This window comes from Alosa pseudoharengus, unplaced genomic scaffold, assembly GCF_046254945.1.
Source record: "Alosa pseudoharengus isolate Yale_2024_CS ecotype anadromous, Long Island Sound unplaced genomic scaffold, YU_APseudo_1.1 YU_APseudo_1.1_scf_1, whole genome shotgun sequence".
NCBI classification, from domain to species: Eukaryota; Metazoa; Chordata; class Actinopteri; order Clupeiformes; family Clupeidae; genus Alosa; species Alosa pseudoharengus.
In genome coordinates, this window is record NW_027468564.1 from 13758628 (window position 1) to 13780812 (window position 22185).

General features: G+C 41.4%; 1 protein-coding gene across 3 annotated transcripts in view; it reads right to left on the bottom strand.

The window, feature by feature from the left end:
* The window catches only part of LOC143121431 (NACHT, LRR and PYD domains-containing protein 3-like), a 45149-nt gene that overhangs the window by 14635 nt on the left and 8329 nt on the right, over positions 1–22185 (bottom strand). For 2 of the 3 annotated variants that reach the window (XM_076281805.1, XM_076281794.1), the window contains exons 2-8: positions 14364–14451; positions 13697–13819; positions 13457–13579; positions 12963–13085; positions 12384–12506; positions 4719–6611; positions 1077–1250 (exon numbers count right to left, since the gene is read on the bottom strand). In XM_076281805.1, coding sequence (XP_076137920.1) covers positions 1077–1250; positions 4719–6611; positions 12384–12506; positions 12963–13085; positions 13457–13579; positions 13697–13819; positions 14364–14407 — 2603 coding nt within the window. In that variant the 5' untranslated portion in view covers positions 14408–14451. Of the gene's footprint in view, positions 1–1076; positions 1251–4718; positions 6612–12383; positions 12507–12962; positions 13086–13456; positions 13580–13696; positions 13820–14363; positions 14452–14490; positions 14522–22185 lie in introns of all 3 variants that reach the window. The other variant, XM_076281799.1, reaches the window with a different exon arrangement.

Here is a 22185-nt window from a genome sequence, read left to right on the forward strand (position 1 = left end):
GCCACAATTGAGTAGGCGTGTCTCTTCTTTGTTGTTATGAAAGCTCATGAATGTAGCTCTGCTAAAGTCTCCAGAGCCACTAAGCGTTTATATCACCCCCTCGTATTCAAAGTCTATTCAACAACTTCAGGTTGGTCAGAATTCAGCACTGACACCCATGACTGATACCATCACACACATTCTGTGATAAGTCACTCGGCACACAGGCTTCACATTGCAGTCCTGCGCATGGATGTGCATTGATGGTCTCTTCTCAGCATACACACAACATCACATGAAAACTACAATATTTATATATTTTTATTGTTTGCCTGCAACCCAGTTTCCCTTAGTGGAATGATAAATTTGACTTGACTTGAACATCATTAACAATAGAAATAGTCACATGACTAACCTCAGTGTCTCCAGTCTGATGCATTGCATTTCAGATATACAGCACACACACATCACTGGATGTGAGATTAAATATCAAATTCAGATGACAAAATTGGTCATCACCAGAACAATCGCTTTTACAATCTGGATGATTTTCCTAATGTCTTATAGCGGCCTTAGATTGTACAATTTTGGTCTGTTTTCACAGTCGGCTACTAAATTTCCAAAGTCAGACAGAAATCATGGGAGTTGTACTGGAATCACGGCGCGCTCCCGTCAACTAGATCATTAAGTGTAAGGTGTCAATCTTAGCGGTTTTAAGTTAGTCGGAGTCAGTCTTTTTCTAGTTTTGCTGTTACAACATCAAAAATGTTTGATATTATCGCAAGTCTTTTAAGTCGTGGCTCATGCAAATAGTGACGTGAACAATATGAAAACCAATAGTGACCTCTCTCCAACACCAAACAGGAAGGGGCAAAGTAGGCGACAGCTGTAGCCTATATGATTATTTGTTATTCTTATAATATTTGTCATTTCTTATACATATTTAGTCGGCTCTTCCACATGACAGGACAACTCTATATCGGTTAGGGATGTCACGCATGAATTAATGCTGCAGAAACACGAAAATATGACTGAGTTTAGTAGGCTATCAGCTTAAGTTGACCATATCACAGAGCAACTGATTTCACATGACTAACCTCAATTTCTCCAGTCTGCAGTTAGTGTGCTTCAGTCCAGCAGACAGCAGCTTCACTCCAGAATCCTTCAGTAGATTAGATGTCAGGTCCAAGTCTCTTAACAGTGAGTTTTCTGACTGGAGAACTGATGATATTTCCTTAAAGGAATCTCCACTGAGACCACACTGTTTCAGTCTACAATGAGATGACAAATATAAAGCCTCGTTATTCCAACTCCATGTTACATTGGTTTACTTTACTGTTGTTTGTAGTTTTGCAATGTACACTGGTAGAAAATGAGTGCAAATATACACGCCTAGTCAGTTATTTTTTTCTTACATTTTCATATTGCAGATAGAATTCACAGAATTCACATTTCATAAAACTGGAGATCAAAAATATGAGCGAACACACATTCCAGGTATTATTATTATATCTAATATATTATTATATCTAATTGAAGTTGGGACAAGAAAATACCAAGAGTGTGAAAAGCTGCTATCACAGCAAAAGGTGGCAAAACATTTTGCTTTGTTTACACTTTTTGTGCTAACTATAAAATCCCATGTGAGATATTTCATAGTTTTGACCCTTCAGTTGTGGTCTACTATGTAAAAATGAACCAACAATTTAGTAGATGTGTCCAAACATTAACGTAGTGTTACATGAGATAACTTTCAGTTTAAAGATACAGTTTGTTGTTTTAAGCTACAGCTCTCATGGTGTGATCTCCTTCTCTGTTGCTATGAAAAATCATGAATGTAGCTCTGCTTAAGTCTCCAGTACCACTAAGTGTTTATATCTCAAATCATTTTCAAAGTCTATTCGACAACTCTAGGTTGTTCAGAATTTAGCTGCCAGCTTTTAACTAAGACCCAGAGGTATGATCACATCACTCCAGGTTTAGTCTCACTGCAGTGGCTCCCAGTATGCTTAGACTTCAAGATTCTTCTAATTCTTTAAATCGAAATCGATCGAAATTACATCTCAATCTTGAACTTCAAACTTAAAGGTAGAATCAACGATGCCACATCCCCAATGTCACGTCCAGTACACACACACACACATACACACACACACACATATATACAGTACCACACACTCACACACACAAACACACACACATATACCACAAGCACACACGTGCTAAACTACGTCGTCAACACTCTAATTTTAGACTGCAGCCAGTTAAAAAGCCAGTTAAAAAATACACATCAACACAATAGCCTACCTTAGAGCACCAGAGGATTACAATATAATATATAATATAATATATCTATATTATTTTATATCCTGATACAAAAAGAGGGAATAAATATTTATGACTGCACACTTTATGCAGATTAGCCTATAGCCTAAGCCTGCTATTTCTATTACAACTCTACCTCTTTAATTCAGCTGTCTGGTTGAAACCTGGAAATATTGTAGTCTACTGATTGGCTGTTCAGTTTCCCCATGTGTGTTTAAATGTCAAGGTAATACTTGTTCTCCTAATACTTGTTCTCCTTCTCCATTTTGAGAAACATTGGTATTGAGATCAGTTAACTTGAATGCAAGAGTTTTAAACAAATATGAGCAGCATGCTAATGCGCTAAGCAAATTTAATAGTAATTTAGCTAGTCGTCTTCTATGCGTCCTTGCTTTCACGACTGAATGTTTTATTTGGATTGTGTTGGCGGAGTCTCGCATGTCCACACACACATATTATATATTGTTTTTTTCAGAGTCTAGGCTATCCAGATCTGCCATCATGTCATGTAATAGTACTAGCATTGATTATATTCAAAACATTATGTGGCCTGTAATTAGTTTTTTGGCTTTTAAAATACACTTTGGAACTACTCAGCCCCTGTGTGCGATCTCCCCTTTCTTCACTTGAGTATTACGTTTTTTGGAGACTATACGCACCGGGCGACACTTCAATACTAGACAAAAGGCGCAGACACCACACTTCATCTTCGATTTTTAAAGAATTAAAATATAAAAAGCGTATTATAAAAGTCCTTATATTTTGACATGTATCTCACCACAGCAAGCTCATAGGTTTACATGCATTTCATGTGTGTGTAGGGCAGACTGTCCTGAATCTGGCAATATCATTGCCATGGTGGAGGGATTCTCTGGGGCTGAGAAATTTACAGACATATGTGGTGTGCGCCTTACAGAAATAAATGCAATTTTTTTATTTAGTAGGGGTGTCACGATTCTCCAAATCCTCGATTCGATGTCATTTTCGATTTTAAAGTCACGATTCGATTCGATTTTCGATCTTTTTCATATATTACTATTAATGCATTCCTTATATGTTATTTACTCTTTTTGGACTTTTCCTTTTCTTTTTCGGGGGGCTTTTATTTTGAAACCGCTTTAAAACCGTTCCAACCGCGAGGTTGTAATGTAAACAGAACAAACATTAAACAGAGACGTGAACATATTGAAATGAAACAACACAGAATGTTAATTTGATTGTTTCAGCACACTCCGAAGAGACCCAAGGTTAGTGTTAATGGAATATGTAAATGTGCATTTTAAGCCTTAAAGTAACTTTGGACTGTAATTAGACCATCTTTTCACTTGCTAAGTTGAGTAGGCTAAGTTAGTTTTAATTGACGTGAATGAACGAATACTTCCACACCGGTGATTTCAAAGTAGCAAGAGGGGCTTTGATTTCGGTAGGTTGATGTGTAGGCCTATATTTTAACTGGCTGCAGCCTAAAATTAGAGGAGTGTTGACGCTGCAGTTCAGCACGTGCATGTGTGTTTGTGCGTCTTGGCATACATGCTGGACGTGACATTGGGGGTGTGGCTGCATCGTCGATTCTACTTTTAAGTTCGAAGTTCGAGATTGAGATGTAATTTCGATCGATTTCTAAATAAAATCGAAATCATGACACCCTTATTATTTAGTGATTAAAAATGACCTTTTTGCGCTCCATATCTATGAAGTTATTATTTTGCTGTCACTTCATCTGTTTTATAACCCAGAAGGATGTATCAAATGATAGCTCTGTGTCTCCTCTTTCATCTGACATGCGTGGAATATCTATCCGATCACAGGTCCGCGAGTAATTCAAACGAGAGTAATGGGTGTGCAGCGTTGGTTTTTGTACATGACGTTATTATTTTGCAGTCACTTCGTCTGTTTTCATAAGCCAGAAGGATCGACATACTTGGTGCCAATGGATAGCCCTGTGTCTCCTCTTTCATCTGATATGCTTGCTATATCTATGCGTTCACGGGTTCACGAGTAATTCAAACGAGAGTAATGGGTGCGCAAGTGAACGCACAAAAGTATAGACTGTCAATATGATGCAATTTGATTTAATTTCATGATTTCTTTTAAATGTTCATACTTTAACGTACAGACAAGTGTGTGGTCTCGTTAGAAAGCCCCATTTATGCTCTGTAACGCAATAAAGGTTTCATCTTGCTGCAATGAACAGTTGTGTTTTTTGACGTAATCAATGCGTCAATCGAGTTCTAAGGGTTAAGTGGCTAATTGCTCTCACCTGTCCCTGTCCCTTTAATATTCCCCATTTAGGCCCATGCTGGCAGAAGGGATGGACACACACATAAATTCTTAAATTAAAATGTGTGTTCTTCTCTGTTTTTGTCACTACACACACTGAACAAATACAGACACTCACACAGCGTGTTACTTACAGAGCTGAAGTGACTGCTGGCAGCACCTTCTGAAGAACTTCATCTGGACTGAGTAGTTCACTCTGATCTTCCTCTGGTGTCTGTATGTACTTCTGCAGGTCAAACTCAGCCAGTTGCGCCTTTGTCATCTTCAACTCAAATGTCTTAGTCTTCCACTGTCCTGGTAAGAGCATGTGTACATTCAGAGTTTCTAAGGGGATTTTGTGTACCACTACAGCATGGTGATTTAGCTCATTCAGACAGTAGAACAGGTTGATCCTTTTGTGTGGGCTCTTCTGATCTCTGATCTTCTGTTTGACATGCTGGACTGTTTGCTCTGAGTTATCTGATTGGCTGCTTCTCTGTGGCAGTAGATGCTTTAAGCGATTCTGATTGGACTCCAGTGAGAGGCCCAGAAGGAAGCGGAGGAAAAGATCCAGGTGTCCATTCTCTCTGTGTAAGGCCAGGTCCACTGCAGTCTTGTGTAGGTCATGAAGTGTTGCAGCTCTGAACAGAGCAGAGAGCTTAGAGGTTTGGTGTTGGTCAGGCATGTGTCTCTGTCTGTTGCTGAAGCAGAGGAACACATACAGAGCTGCAAGAAACTCCTGGATGCTCAGATGCACAAAGCTGAACAACTTCCCCTGGTACAGCCCAGACTCCTCTCTGAAGATCTGAGTACACACTCCTGAGTACACTGATGCTTCTGTGATATCAATGCCACATTCTCTCAGGTCTTCCTCATAGAAGATCAGATTGTCCTTCTCCAGCTGTTGGAAAGCCAGTTTCCCCAGTTTGAAAATCACCTCTTCATCTGTCTCTTTTCTCTCTGTGTACTTGACATTTTTTATGCCAGTCTGAATGACCAGGAAGTGTGTGTACATTTGAGTCAGAGTCCGTGGCATTTCTACTTTGTCTGATTTTTTTGATGTTTTCTCTACAACAGTGGCTGAAATCCAGCAGAAGATTGGAATGTGGCACATGATGTAGAGGCTCCTGGATGACTTCAGGTGTGTGATGGTTCTACTGGCCAGGTTCTCATCACTGATTTTCTTCCTGAAGTACTCCTCTTTCTGTGGGTTGTTGAATCCCCTTATTTCTGTCACCTGGTCCACACACTCAGGAGGGATCTGATTGGCTGCTGCTGGTCGGGTGGTGATCCAGAGGAGAGCAGAAGGAAGCAGATTTCCCTCGATGAGGTTTGTCAGCAGCACGTCCACTGAGGCTGGCTCTGTCACATCACAACACCTCGGGTTGGAGAGGAAATCTAGAGGAAGTCGACACTCATCCAGACCATCAACGATGAACATGACTCTGTGCTCTGAACTGGTGAAGACTCTGGGATCTTTGATTTCTGGGAAAAAGTGCTGAATAAGATCCATCAGACTGAGTTTCTTCTCCTTCATCAGGTTCAGCTCCCGGAAAGGAAGAGGAAATATGAAGTGGACATCCTGATTGGCTTTTTCTTCCGCCCAATCCAGAATGAACTTCTGCACTGAGACTGTTTTTCCAATGCCAGCCACTCCCTTTGTCAGCACTGTTCTGAGGGATTTGTCTTTGTCAGATACAGGTTTAAAGATGTCACTGCATTTGATGGGTGTGTTTTGTGCTGCTTCCCTACAAGATGCCATCTCTATCTGTGTGAGCTCATGTTCATATCTAACCCACCGTTTTGGTTGTCCATATAAGGGGTCATAGATGTCACTACATTTGATGGGTCTGCCTTGTTCTGCTTCTCTCCAGGATGCCCTCTCTATCTGTCTGACCTCATGCTCATCATTGACCTCTCCTCTTCCCCCCTCTATGATATAGATGTCTGTGTAGATCTCATGGAGTCTGGTGTCTCCCTGCTGAGTGATTCCCTCAAACAGACACTGAAACGTCTTCTGCAGGTGAGATTTGTGGAACTGCTGAAATCTGTGTGCGAAAACCAAAACACATGATTTAAGATTAAATCAAACCATTCAGAAACACATGCATACACACACATATGTACTTTAGTGAGCCAGTGTGATTGTGATGTGGGTAGACCCCACACATTTACACATTCACACACACACAAACACACACACACGCACTGAATAACTATCAGCCTTTCAGACCACGCTCGATGGTGTTTTATGCCCCCAACGTCGTCTTCCAGGCAACGCTGCCACCGCTGACTTAAAGGCACCTAATCCTAAACCTAACCCCAACTCTAATCCTAACCTTAACCCATGCCTAACCCTAGTGCCTTCCAGGCAGTGCTGCCTTGGAGACAACGTTGGGGGCATAAAATGCCAAGAAACTTCAGACCACGAGACCATTTAAACAAACAGGAGTTTTACATGAAATACAAAAACTATTTCCCCCGAATAGAATGCTCTTCTCTCATAGATAGATATTCCTTTTTTCTCCAGGAGTTTATAATTACTGCTGAAGTGACTTGCTTTATATCTCCCTGAATGTTCTTCCCTTTATGTGATTACTGCTGAAGTTACTTGCTTCATATCTCCCCTAAATGTTCTTCCCTCATGAGATTACTGCTTAAGTGATTTGCTTCATATCTCCCCTGAATGTCCTCATGTGATTACTGCTGAAGTGATTTGCTTCATATCTCCCCTGAATGTCCTCATGTGATTACTGCTGAAGTGATCTGCTTCATATTTCAGGTTCCGGCGCCGACAAGAGTGGCAGCATGTCGAGGTAGCTCTGTGTCTTTGTGTTATTTTCTCCATCTTTTGTTTGCTTCTTACTTCACAACTTTTTGGATTACACACTTTGAGGAGTGATTTTATTCTATCCTATGGATATGGACCTGTTATTGCAATGCACTAGTGGCAGAAAACATATTTACACAAGGAATCAGCTGGGATGCTGGTGGTGTTCATGTCAACATCCCCAAGGAATTGTGGTTCTTTCGGGGCTGTAGAGCGGGAGTTAAAGTGAGGACGAGGCGACGGGAGAAGAAGTGGAGATACAAGCCCTCAGTTCCATCGATGGTGATGGGAAACGTAAACTGACTGGCTAACAAGACTGACGAACTGGCTGCCTGGTAAAAAACCAGAAGTTGTACAGGGAATGTAGTCTGTTATGCTTTACGGCAGGGGTCTCAAACTCAAATGAGCTGGGGGCCACTTCTGCCAATGTCATCTGATTGGAGGGCCACGTCAGTGTTAAAGAATAATACAAAAAAAGAACGCCTATTTCCTAAAATGCAAATTTTTTTTTTAAATACTGTATTTTTAAACACAAAACTACAAACAGAAAGTGCTGAAAGTCTTTTAATCTATTTTTAGACACCTGTGCTAGCAACCTTAGCTTATAAATAAAATGATGATAAAATAAATGTTAATACAAATTATAAAAACAAACAAAAAAGCATAAAAACAGGTAGGCCTATGTGTTGTATTTACCAAATACAATATGTTCCTCTCATAACTTTTTTAAACCTGGCAAACTAGGCGCCAGGGTTAAGAAAGCAACACCATTGGATTTTTATATCAAAATTTTAAAAGGCCATGGCTTGAAAGTGGTCAGAGATAAAGTCCTACTGTAAATGTAAAAATCTTTGAGTATAAACAAAAGTTTATGAAGGGGGTACATTTACCCATCTAATTTGCCACTGGATGGCAAGCACCTCAAATTATACACCTTTCAGTAAATACTGGATGAACATATTTGAGCAGGTTTACTTTATTTTTTGTCATATTACCCACATAACAAATTAACAGGAAAACACCTAAGATGTAGACCAACAATAGTAAACTATTACTAGCCCATAACCACAAGGCCTACAATAAAGTATCCTGGTCAAATCAGTTCCTATCGCGGGGGGACTTTGTAGTTCCTTTCTACTACCCCTGTTGTCTGTACCACGTCCATTACGATTACTACTGCAACCTCCAAGCTATGTTGGACAGAGGGTCGAAATAAGCTGGTGGACACCGTCGTAGGCTATACACGCAAAGACGCACCTCCATTCACAGACGCACTGTGACTATAACTGGCAATAGACGATTGATTATAATCTCCAAAAGGATATTCTCCTTCAGAATCAGAATAGGTGAATAACATAGCCTACCCAAGACTTCATCACACGTGAATGTTTTTCAACATTTGGTGTAGGCCTATTTCTGATTCAATTTGTGCAAAAATATGGCCTGCATCGCTTCCGCGTCATTACAAATGCACGTCTTTGTGTTTCTCGCGTGTAGCCTAATACAAGTATTTCCTGAAAACTTTAAGCAGCGATTTTGGGTTTGAATCAAGCTCTGGATGTCTAGCAAATAGTGGAGGAGAGTACAACTGAGATTTGTCACCGTACTTGGATCTATCGTCTATTTTAATCAGTATCGTTGTTTGTCGCAATTAAAAATACCCTCAAGGGCCGCATTACATTATTATTTTGACATAGGTTGCGGGCCGGAATTGGAGTTTGAGACCCCTGCCTTACGGAGACGTGGTTAACTAGCTACATCCCCACTAGTAACGTTGAGCTGCCCGGCTTCAGTGTGGCTTATTTGGACGGAGACAAAAAAACTTTCTGGCAAAAAGAAGGGAGGTGGACCGGTGCTGTACATAAACAACAGATGGTGCAACGCCGGACATGTTACAGTTAAGGAGACTGTATGCTGTAAGGATGTGGAGTGATGAGCAGTTAGTCTCCAACCATATTACATGCCGAGGGAGTTGTCACACGCCATTGTTGTCTGTGTTTACGTTCCGCCACGAGCCCTCCTGGATACAGCGTGTGACGTCATTCACTCCACAATTGCAAGGCTCCAAACTCAACACACTGATGATTTTTTTGCGATCTCTGGCGACTTCAATCACGTAACACTGGATTCCACCCTCACAAATTTCTACCAATTTGTTGACTGCCCAACTAGGAAAAACAGGACAATACACCTCATGTATGCAAACGTGAGGGATGCATACAGCGCCACCCCCCTCTCCCTACTGGGAATGTCAGACCAAAACCTCATTTATCTTCAGCCAATGTACAAGCCAAAGTACAGAGGCTACCGGTTGCCACGCGCACCTTCAGGAAGTGGACACCTGAAGCGGACGAGGCTCTGAGAGACTGCTTCGAGTGCACTGACTGTAGTGTGTTACAGAATGGAGAGGACTTAGAGGAGGTCACACATTGCACAACTGACTACCTGAACTTCTGTATGGACATTGTTGTTCCCACCAGAACTGTACGCTGCTTTCCTAACCACAAGCCTTGGATAACCAGCAATGTCAAGACCCTTCTCAATAGAAAAAAGAACCAGCTGAACCACATCTACAACAGGTTTAACAGCCCTACTCCAGCTCCAATGGCAGTGGTCTGACCACCACCCCCTGCTGACTCAGACACTGCCCAACCCACACCTCCCGCCTCACCCTCACCCATCACAGGCTATCGCACCCATCCCCCACATGGTGACAATGGCTTCAGTCAACAGCCATCAGCCTCCAGCCACCCGACAACCCCTTCAGATGCACCCCCCTCATCCCCCCATCATCACGGCTGATCAGGTCAATGGACAGCTAAAGAAACTTCAACCTAGGAAGGCAGCCGGGCCGGACAGACTGTGTCCAAGGCTGCTCAAGGTCTGTGCTGCTGAACTGGGGGAGCCACTGAAGCACGTCTTCAACATGAGTCACGGTCTAGGAAGAGTCCCAACACTGTGGAAGACATCATGTCTCATCCCCGTCCCCATGAAGCCACACCCCAGTGAGCTCAATGACTTCAGGCCGGTCGCTCTAACATCACACATGCTGAAGACCATGGAGCGACTGGTTTTGGGGATACTCAGACCCCAGGTACGCCATGCACTAGACCCGTTACAGTTTGCATACCAGGAGAAAGTGGGCGTGAACGATGCCATCACTTATCTTCAACACAGGACACATTCTCACCTAGACAAGGGAAAAAGTGCTGTTAGAATCATGTTCTTTGACTTCTCCAGTGCTTTTAACACCATCCAACCCCTCAGACTGGGAGACAAGCTCTTGCAGATGGGTGTGGACGCTCACCTGGTATCCTGGATTACAGATTACCTGACCGAGCGGCCACAGTTCGTCAGACTGAAGAACTGTCTCTCTGACACTGTGATCAGCAGCACCGGAGCTCCAAAGGGAACTGTGCTCTCTCCAGTCCTGTTCACCCTGTACACGTCTGACTTCTGCTATAAAACGTCTGACTTCTGCTATAGAGTCATGCCACATGCAGAAGTTTTCTGACGATACTGCAATTGTGGTGTGTATCAGGGAGGAGTACAGGAGCCTGGTGGAGGACTTTGTGCAATGGTGCAAACTGAACCACCTTCAAGTCAACACTGCGAAGACCAAGGAGATGGTGGTGGATTTCTGCAGGTCTAAGCCCGCTCTGCTACCAGTCTCCATTGATAGGGTCAATGTGGAGGTGGTAAACACTTACAAGTATCTGAGTTTACACCTGGACAATAAACTGGACTGACACTGAAGCACTCTACAAGAAAGGGTAGAGCAGGCTGTACTTAATGAGGAGGCTGCGGTCCTTCAATGTGTGCAGCAAGCTCCTCAGGATGTTTTACTACTTGTTGCCAGTGTCCTCTTCTATGCTGTGGTATGCTGGGGAGGAAGCACAAATAAGAAGGATACTGGGCAACTAGACAGGCTGGTAAGGAAAGCTGGCTCTGTGGGGCATTATGAATTTACGATTACTGAGAAGAAAAATGATGGTATTAAACAGGTTTTGGGTGTCTGAGGTTTCTCTGTTCACATGAAAAGCCAATGAGCAGATTTCTTTTCTTTTTTTTCTCTGATTGCCTACATTCTGTAAAGCGCTATGATACATGTGTAATGTTTTGGCGCTCTATAAGCCCAATAAATTGAAATTGACATTGAATTTGTTGTTGCTGCAGATTCCGCGTGATAAACTCAAATATGAGGCCGAACTGTGTAAAGTGCAGTTCGAGAAAGCCCGTTTAGATATTAAGGGTGTCACGATTTTGATTTCATATCGAAATCGATCAAAATTACATCTTAATCTCGAACTTCGAACTCAAAAGTAGAATAGACGATGCAGCCACACCCCCATTGTCACGTCCAGCATGTATGCCAAGACGCACAAACGCACATGCAGAACAACGTCGTCAACACTCCTCTAATTTTAGGCTGCAGCCAGTTATAATATACACATCAACCTCTTGACATCGAAGCCCTTCTTGCTACTCTGAAATCACCGCTGTGGAAGTATTTTGTCGTTCATTCACGTCAATTAACACTAACTCAACTATTCAACTTAGCAAGTGAAAAGATGATCTAGTTACAGTCCAAAATTACATTAAGGCTTAAAATGCACATTGATTAAAGTACATATTTCATGAACACTAACATTGGATATCTTCGGAGTGTGCTGAAACAATCAAATTATCATTCTGTGTGGTTTCATTTCACTATGTTCACGTCTCTGTTTAATGTTTGTTCTGTTTACATTACAACATCGCGGTTGGAACGATTTCAAAATAAAAAGCGGTTTCAAAATAAAAGGCCCCCGAAACAGAAAAGGCCAAAAAAAGTAAATAACATAAGGAATGCATTGATAGTGATATTAAAAAAAGACAGAAAATCTGTCACACACACACACTCATTACCTGGCTGTGAACACACACACACACACACACACACAAACACACATGCCATTACATAGTATGTAGACCAGATGTATGATCTTACTGTCCAGTAGAAGAGTCTCCTCCTGTAAATTGGATTATTTGATCCATGGACTGATCACTCTTCATGGACACACGGGTGGGTGTAGGGGAGGGAGGCCTCTTGTTAGAGCTAGTGCCCTCCATCCTACAGAAGAAGAGGAGAACTTCCGTCAGGAGAACATTCCTCACACACACACGCGCACACACACACACACACACACACACACAGTATGGCCTCCTGTTAGAGCTAGTGCTCTCCATCCTACAGAAGAAGAGGAGAACTTCCGTCAGGAGAACATTCCTCACACACACACGCGCACACACACACACACACACAGTATGGCCTCCTGTTAGAGCTAGTGCCCCCCATCCTACAGAAGAAGAGGAGAACTTCCGTCAGGAGAACATTCCTCACACACACACGCGCACACGCATGCACACACACACACAGTATGGCCTCCTGTTAGAGCTAGTGCCCCCCATCCTAGAGAAGAAGAGGAGAACTTGCATCAGGAGAACATTCCTGCCTCTACTCACTCACACACACGCGCGCGCACACACATGCCATTATATATAATGAAGACCAGATGTATGATCTTACTGTCCAGTGGAAGAGTCTCCTCCTGTAAATTGGATTATTTGATCCATGGACTGATCACTCTTCATGGACACACGGGTGGGTGTAGGGGAGGGAGGCCTCTTGTTAGAGCTAGTGCCCTCCATCCTACAGAAGAAGAGGAGAACTTCCGTCAGGAGAACATTCCTCACACACACACGCGCACACGCACACACACACACACACACACACACACACACACACACACACACAGTATGGCCTCCTGTTAGAGCTAGTGCTCTCCATCCTACAGAAGAAGAGGAGAACTTCCGTCAGGAGAACATTCCTCACACACACACGCGCACACGCATGCACACACACACACAGTATGGCCTCCTGTTAGAGCTAGTGCCCCCCATCCTAGAGAAGAAGAGGAGAACTTGCATCAGGAGAACATTCCTGCCTCTACTCACTCACACACACACGCGCGCGCACACACATGCCATTATATATAATGAAGACCAGATGTATGATCTTACTGTCCAGTAGAAGAGTTTTCTCCTTTAAAGGTGATTATTCGACCCATGGACTGATCACTCTTCATGGACACACTGGTGGGTGTAGGGGAGGGTGGCCTCTTGTTAGAGCTGGAACCCTCCATCCTAGAGAAGAAAACTTCCATCAGGAGAACACTCCTCTCTACTCACACACACTAACACACACACACACACACACACACACGCCATTATATATAATTATGAGCAGAGTCATGATCTTACTGTTTAGTAGAAGAGTCTTCTCCTGTAAAGGTGATTATTCGACCCATGGACTGATCACTCTTCATGGACACACGGGTGGGTGTAGGGGAGGGTGGCCTCTTGTTATTGCAAGAGCCCTCCATCCTAGAGAAGAAGAGGAGAATTTCCATCAAGGGAACATTCCTGTGTTTACACACACACACACACTATACACAATCACACACCTTACTCTAGATTTACTGTGTTTACACACACACACACACACACACATACACAATCACACACCTTACCCTAGATTTACTGTGTTTACTCACACACACACATACACAATCACACACCTTACCCTAGATTTACTGTGTTGTAAATGGTAAATAATGGATGCTGGATAGGAATGCTTATACTGCCACTCACTGGCAACATGGTGGTACTACAACATGCACTACCTCATCAGTTGCACTAGCATTATGCAGAGTCAAAGTAAAATATGGATGCTGGATAGGAATGTATGTTTACATTCAGCTTTGGCAGGTACTATTACACTGCTCCCCACTTGCTTATTGCAACCATACTGTTTTCTGATGTTGGACTGAAAAGATGTAGTAGGCCTATACGAATGAACAAATACACAAATAATAGATGAAAATATATTATTATTATTATTATTATTATTATTTGTCTGTTTTCTTACCTCTGAGGCTCACAGTCATGGTCCTCTTTTTCACACGAACTCATTTTAGCCAAACACACTCTGTTTCCTGGGATCTCCTGATCTTACACTGGAGAATGAGAGAGAAGAACTCATTTTAGGCAAACACACTCTGTTTCCTGGGATCTCCTGATCTTACACTGGAGAATGAGAGAAGAACTCATTTTAGCCAAACACACTCTGTTTCCTGGGATCTCCTGATCTTACACTGGAGAATGAGAGAGACGGACCAACATAAACAAATCAGAGTAATGGGATACACATTGCACATCTGGGGCCTGTACTACGAAGCGGGGTTTCTGGCTTATCTGGGTAACTTCGAGAGTAACTTGATCACGTGTGGCGTAACTTCCCGATTAACCCGTACTACGAAAGGTGGATAGGTTTTAACCGAGGTATGCTGCCATGGCAATTTACGCTGCATCTCAAACCTGCTCCGACCAGGTTATGTTCTTGGTTAACCCGAGGTTTCCGTTAACCACACCCTTTATAAGTACCACCCCTCCACTAACAATTTCTCCCGAAACATGTCGGCGTACCTGGATGATCCATACGACATTGGATCGCAAATCGTGAGGGACTCTCTTCGCAGGGCGAGGGGTTTTAGAGACCGCCAGAAAATATATATAGCCTACCTGGACGATATTCTCTATGAAGATATAGATTGTCAGTCGAGGGAATTCGTTATCTTTGTCAGATGATCTAGGAAGACGTCTCATAGCAATGCCCGTACGTGGACATTCATGTATTCAATCGGTGATGCAAGAATATGTAGGCTATGTCCTAAAATAAATCGGACATAGGCCTACAGTATGCTGAACATCTGATCAAGAATAGCCTAAAATAAATCGGACATAGCCTACAGTAGGCCTAATAGATAAAAATCACCATTTTAACAAACTTGTTGAATTGAATGTCATATTACTGTACCCTGCACATAAAGGCTACACATTTCCACAGCACCAGAATCCGACCGAATGCCTCCCTCAACCTCCTCCATAATCGGCCTTCCACTATTATTTGCGATGGCCAACTCCTCTGCTACTGTAAAACACTCTGGTGCCTTTTCTCCTACAGTAGTGTTCGAAGACACCTGTTTCTTGTTAGCTGTAAAACAGAGGCCAAGTGAAGGCTATAAGCTAGGCCTACATGTTTTCATAATTAAGAAATATTAATGCAAGCTATAACTATATAAACCTACTATTCTGAATAATGTTTTTGTGTTTCATTTTCACCTGCTGCCATGTGCGTTTGGCAATGGTGTTGCATCTGAAATGTTCACAGGATTAGGCATACACTAAATCAGTCAATGGGGGCTACTTAAACATTCGATTATCCTTATCTATATGCCCACTTCTGAATTGGGTTGCATCTGTAGGCCTTTCTATGAACTCAAATTAGGCTATTTAATTATTTCAACTCATTTCAGACATTCCGTAAGCTACTAATCCTCCGTAACACATATTTGAAGAACATGTGGGAATAAAACTTTACTTTTAGGCATTTAGGCTACCCGATCTGTAATACGTTGCCAACAGCCTTGCTTTGCTCACTGCCGACGTATTTGATTTTTGTCGTAGAGTGGGTTTTAATTCCTCATAACTTGTCATAATAAATGTGCATTCCTCATCCGTAAAATAAGGTGATCGCGTCATCATTGAAAGTGGTGACTTGCGCTGCAACCCGCCCCTTTTATGAGAACGCGCACAGGTTAACCCCGGCTCAACAAATCAACTTCATAATCAGCGTCGTAGTACCGATTAACACCACTTAGGATAACCAGGTTTTGTCAACCCTGGTTTAACAAAGTAACCCTGGGTTACATCTGGGTAGGTTAAGCTCCCTTCGTAGTACAGGCCCCTGTTCTGCACAGTAATCCATGGCTAAGAATGAACAAGTTGAATAAAGGTAAACAAAATGTTATATTATGCAAGGCCAGGCAAAACAGTTTTATTTATATAGCACATTTCATACACAGGGCAACTCAATAGGCTTTCCAGTGTTGATTATGCTAACAATAGAGATTGAAGCTGTGACAGAGTTAGTAGTGCTGGGCGGTATGACCAAAAATGTATATCACTGTATTTTTCAAAATTCTTACGGTTTCACGGTATATGACGGTATTTTTTTTCCCCATGCATAATTAGATGTTCTCAGTTGAGAGAGGAATTGCTGCAGTACACTGACTAAGGATGGTCTATTTTACTGTCATGATGTAGAATAACTCCACACTAGTGGTAATGCAGTTTTGCATGGCCCCAGAAAATGATGCTGTTTACAAAGAGCCACTCATGATTAATCTAATCAGAATGCAAAGACAATTGCAGTCAAAATATAGAACTTTTACTGTGAAAATTTCACAAACATCTTGTATAAAACCAATACAAGTAGTGCTACTTGCAATAATTATACTTTTTTGAAAATTATACAATTTAAAATAAAACCTCTCTGCTAATATGCTTAGCCTACTCTGACAAATATGCCTATCAGAAACATGCCTTATTGTTATTGTGTGGTTTACATGACGTTAGTGGTAGGCTAACGTTAACTTCATGTGGATGTGGATGTCTTGTTAGCCTGCCATGAGCTTCGGTTCGCTAGGCAAAACATTAACAAAAAAGTTCGTTTTTTGGTGCACTGATGACAGTCAGCATCATTTCTAACTTGCCAGCTAGTATTGCTCAGTGCATGTCTATAACATGCTTTACTTGCTACCTGGACAATTTCAGCGAATATTCTTAAGGTGAAATGAATGATATGAATATTAAACTTCACTGTGTTCGGTTAAAGCGGAGCTAGTAATCAAGGATCTTTGGTAAATCCCTTTCAATGCAGTATCCCTTAACGTTTTTCCTTAACTAAAGAAACGATTTAAGGTATTCTGTGCAACACCCTTAAATAAACCCTTACCTAAGGAGAAATTAAGCCTTAAGGGTCATACTTAAGGGGAAAAACTTATGGTGTTTTGTTTACCCTCACTATGCCTCGCAGTGGCACCATGCCTGCGTGTGAAAAGTCCCGTCTGAAACACTGTCGCGGCGCAGCGTTCCAAACGTTGTGTAATCAAATACACCGGTATGGCGGTATATTAAAAATTCATATCATAACGAAAATATACACCGGTATACGGTGTGAACCAGTATACCGCCCAGCACTAAGAGTTAGGTAATATAACACAAGAAAATGTTAAAGGACACAAACAAGCAGACAGGGGTGAAAACATCAGCTCCTTGGTGGAGGTCATAACATATTACACTGGAAATGGAGATTCAGGCATGATGGCAAGTGAAAGAATAGCCTGGCTTATAAAAATTGGCATAAAGGCTTTTGGGATCAGTTGATAACTCAACTTACCGAGAACCTAGACACCCGTTTGATTACATAGACTCATGCATTAGCACGGTTACGGTCTCGTGCAATAGCCTGGTGTACGGTTTTCTTTTGTGACAGCCTACCTACCAACTAAGAAACATTTCACTTAACATAACTACCAAGATAACATGACGTTTATTTGCATGTGATATCCATCGGTAGCCTATGAATTTCTATGTAGACTACACAATAATCTAAGATGCACGCAAAATAAAGGTTTCTGTGATCGGTTGATAACTCAAACTTGCGATAACCTAGACACCCGGGGGGTATTCCATCAACCTTGCTAAAGGCCAAACCTGGCTTATTTTGATAAGTCACATTCATGTTAGTGAGAGTTCCATTCCATTAGTGTGGTTAATGTGAATCCCAGCTTGGTAACTATGGGACTTTATGCCACAGAACTAACCTGCTCCGTAGCAGGTTAACTTTCAAGCTAAATTAAGATGTGTTGCAAAAAAACCCAATCAGTCGGAAAACGAGTCCAAAAAGATGGTTCCGTCAACCTGTGCTTTCGTCACCTGTAGACTACAACTTCACAAATAGAAGTAGAAACGTTTTTTCCAACAGTGTCACCAAGCATAGATTTACACATTTACTATCTCCAAAGAATTCATGACAATTATGCAACTATAAATGTTTTAACTTGACATGTGTGGTTCTAGGAATCCTGCTACATTGTTTGCGTTCTGTGGTGGTGTGATGCCTTGCGAGACGGCATAGTAGGGAAATCATATTTGTGCGCGTGCAAGTTTGCTTCCCACTTATAGAGACCACATTATTATCTTGATCATGCACTTTTTAGTTATACTTTTTAATGAAAGACATGTCCTACTGTTGATAAAGTATCATGCACATTTGGTAGCCTGTTCAGTGACAGTATATATGCCAGTGGACTACATTACATATCTGATGCAAGCCAAAGGTATAATTCTGTAGCCTGTAGGCTGCTAATAGCCTAATTAAAACTGCTTCATGTGTCGACAACTGTTCATGAATGTCAAATCAACTGTGTGCTACACAGATTAAATATCAAATGACAAATGGAAAGCTGTGTGCTACACAGATTAAATATTAAATGACAAATTGAAAGCCATTGCATTTCAGATAAATATATTTCACTTATTTTTTGTATGTAATGTAATTATATTTATACTTTGGCAGAACTATGAGACTTATGGGAGACAATAGGCTATACTATGTTGATACCAATTTCTTTTATGACCACCAAAGCCTAGACAATAATTTGGAGTGAACCCTTTTAATCTAAGAACGTATGCCTATTTGAATAGCCTATGGCAAAGTTGTTTTTTGAGTTTATACTATTTATTCATTCAGTCGTTTTGTTCAAGAGTGAAGACAATTAAACTCGCAATTGATTTGAAACCATGATCATTGTTGTTTAAATGTATGCTTTCATTACTTTCCAATTTATGTAGGCTAGTCCTAGACAACTATCTAGACACTTTTTTTGATGTTCAATTTGATGACTTTAGATGAAAATCCTGTAGATGGCGCTTGTACATTGAACAGAAATCATCTAGGAGGAGCATCTCGCTGCAGCCTGCGGGAAGGTGGGGCAAGCCCAGCCCACATCCAAGTCAGCCATGTTTTTTTTATTATGTCACTTAGCCAGCAAAGTTAACCACCCAGATGGCAAATGGAAGATCTAACCAGTTACACAATGCATGCTTCTGGTTCACCTGTTGTTAAAAAAGCAAAAACACCCCTTTGTAGGCTACATTTGGTTGTAATGGAGAATTGTTGCTGTTAAAAGTCCATGATAATGAAACAACACACCATTGTACTTGTGAGGGCTAAATTAAATGAAATATGGCTCATTTTCTGTTTGAACACATTGTCATCAATATTTAAAATTAGCAATTTTTTGAATGTGCATATTGTTTCAAAACTGGAAATCAGTTACAGAAACTAGCCTAGGCCTACATGAAAACCTCACTGTTTTTGCATGAAATGTTGTTTGTGTTGTTTGTGTTTAGGCCTACATCATCAGTTTCTATCATCTCATATGAAACAAGATACTATATTAGCTTCGCTACCGGGCAGGGGCAGACTGGCAATCTGTGCGTTCTGGAAAAGTCCAGAACTGCCGTCCATTCGACGGCCTTCGATTGCCTGGCTCAGTGCCTCATCGGCCAAATAGGGCTACTGTCTAGCTCTCCACATAAATTTGCGTCACTCAGACTTAATCAAAGCTATCAATGTCTACGCTACCAGTTGTCATTGTCATCCAAAAAAGTAAACATTTGCGCCATCTCGTTTTCAATGATACAGGATAGGCAAGATGATGCAGCCTTTATACTGTAGTTCGCCCCTCTCAGTCTTGCTCATAGCCTTGCACTTCTAAAACGCGCTAGAATTGAATTCTGTGCGTGCAGAACAGGACCACCGTCATGCTATCCGGCAAATGATTCTTTGGACGCCGCCATTTATGGATTTCCGGCTCCCATTGACTTACATTGAACACATGTAAACAAAACGTCAATTATGTGCTCAAACTAACGCCGCTGACTTATGAAAACCACCATTCCACTTTGATACGAAACTACATAATTGTACAACATTTATACAACAAAAATCACAGAATTTGGATCAAGTAATGTGGAGAAATCTTATGCAAAGTGTCAACCCCTAACAATGTGCCCATTGCCCAAATTTATGGTCGACTAATGTCGAATGTCAGAGTAATGACATTGAAAAAGGTACCTTAATGATACACTTTAATTTATAAAGGTACGAAGTATAAAAAGAAAAACACAATTTATCAGATGGATTACCCAAATAATTTGTAACAAAGTACAACATTTATTCGAGGGCACATCTATTCCCAGAACTATAATGGGTGTTAAATATTCCACAACCACTAGATGGCAGCATGACACAGCACATAAAGTACACCTACGTGTCGCTGCGACCTGAAGGATGGCGTGGTTGAATATCCACTTCTCCTGCACTTAGGGTCTAATAGCGGGTGAATTGTATGACCACCAGATGACGCCATTTCACTGCACCTCGGGCCTAATAGCTGCTGTAACTTCGTTAAAGTAATAAGCCTCGAGGAGCCGACGGTTACACTTGTTTTAGGGGCGTTGTTAGCCACGCTGCGCAAGCCGGGTAGGCTACAGGAGAAGCTACAGTCGCGTGTGTTTGTGGTGATTTATTCCATGTATTAACATGGAATAAATAATGTTACAAATAATAATCTAACATTAAAGAAATAGCCTACATAGAAAAGAAAAAAAACTAAATAATTACACCAAAAAAGTAAAGAAGCTTTATCATTGATATATAAGCTTACTGAAAATCAAATATAGGCCTAGCCTACAATTGTGTTCCACAGACAATATGTCCTACAGATAATAACAACAGTAAGAACATAGGCTAAGCTAAGTCATGACGACACGAGGGCTTAAGTCTCATGTTGGCCTATGACTACGTAGCCTAGGCTACCAAGCACGTCTGTGTCTGCGACAGTGAAATAGCTCCAATATTAATTGTGTCGCCAATAAATATATGCTAACATGAATCTCATCAGTCACCTATAGATAAGGGTTAGGCTATAACATATGTAGGCTATAAAATAGGGTCATATCATATAATGTTGACTTATTAAGATGGGGGAGAGAGCTGGACATATTACACTGAACTAACTGTTTATTGTTGAAAATCAATCAAAAGTTTGTAGTTGATCCGGATGTCATTGGTCGCAAGGACTGTTAATGGGTGTATCCATAATTGGGACCTTGTTACAAGTTGGTCTTTCAGCTGCTAATGCAATCAGTGGCCGTCAGAAAACATGTTAGACAACTGAGGAATGAGATGCCACACATAAAATGTACAGTCAAACAGAACCCACAAACATCAATGGGAATCCACCAAACACTGCAGGGAACCATGTTATTGTCAATCAGCACTCTGCCACGCTAAATCAGAGCCTGCTTATGTTTGTGCAGAGCAGACCCGATATTTGTAGATATGATGCTGGACCTGTTAAGAGAGATTGGCAGCTCAGTCTCCCTCATATTAGTCCCTACGGTGAACGATGTAATAGCATAGTGCTGCTGCTTCTGATGTGCAAGACAAGACAGGGTATATTCATAATGTGACAGGCAGCATGTATTTATCATTATGTTACAACCTCTGCACAACTACTATTGATGTTAGAAGAACAAAACAATACATCTTCAAATGTTCATTGCTTATTACATGTGTTATAAAAACAAAATCCTTGTCTGCTTTCTGTGTTTTTGCATGCACCTGTCTACAGGGGTGTAAAGACATATTTGTTCACCATGCACTTAGGCTGTTCTGAGTCATTGTTTGTATGTTATAGTATTTGTTGATTTCCATTTATTGCCCATTGATATTGCATTCACATTATTGTTTATTATTGATATTCTCCTTATTAATG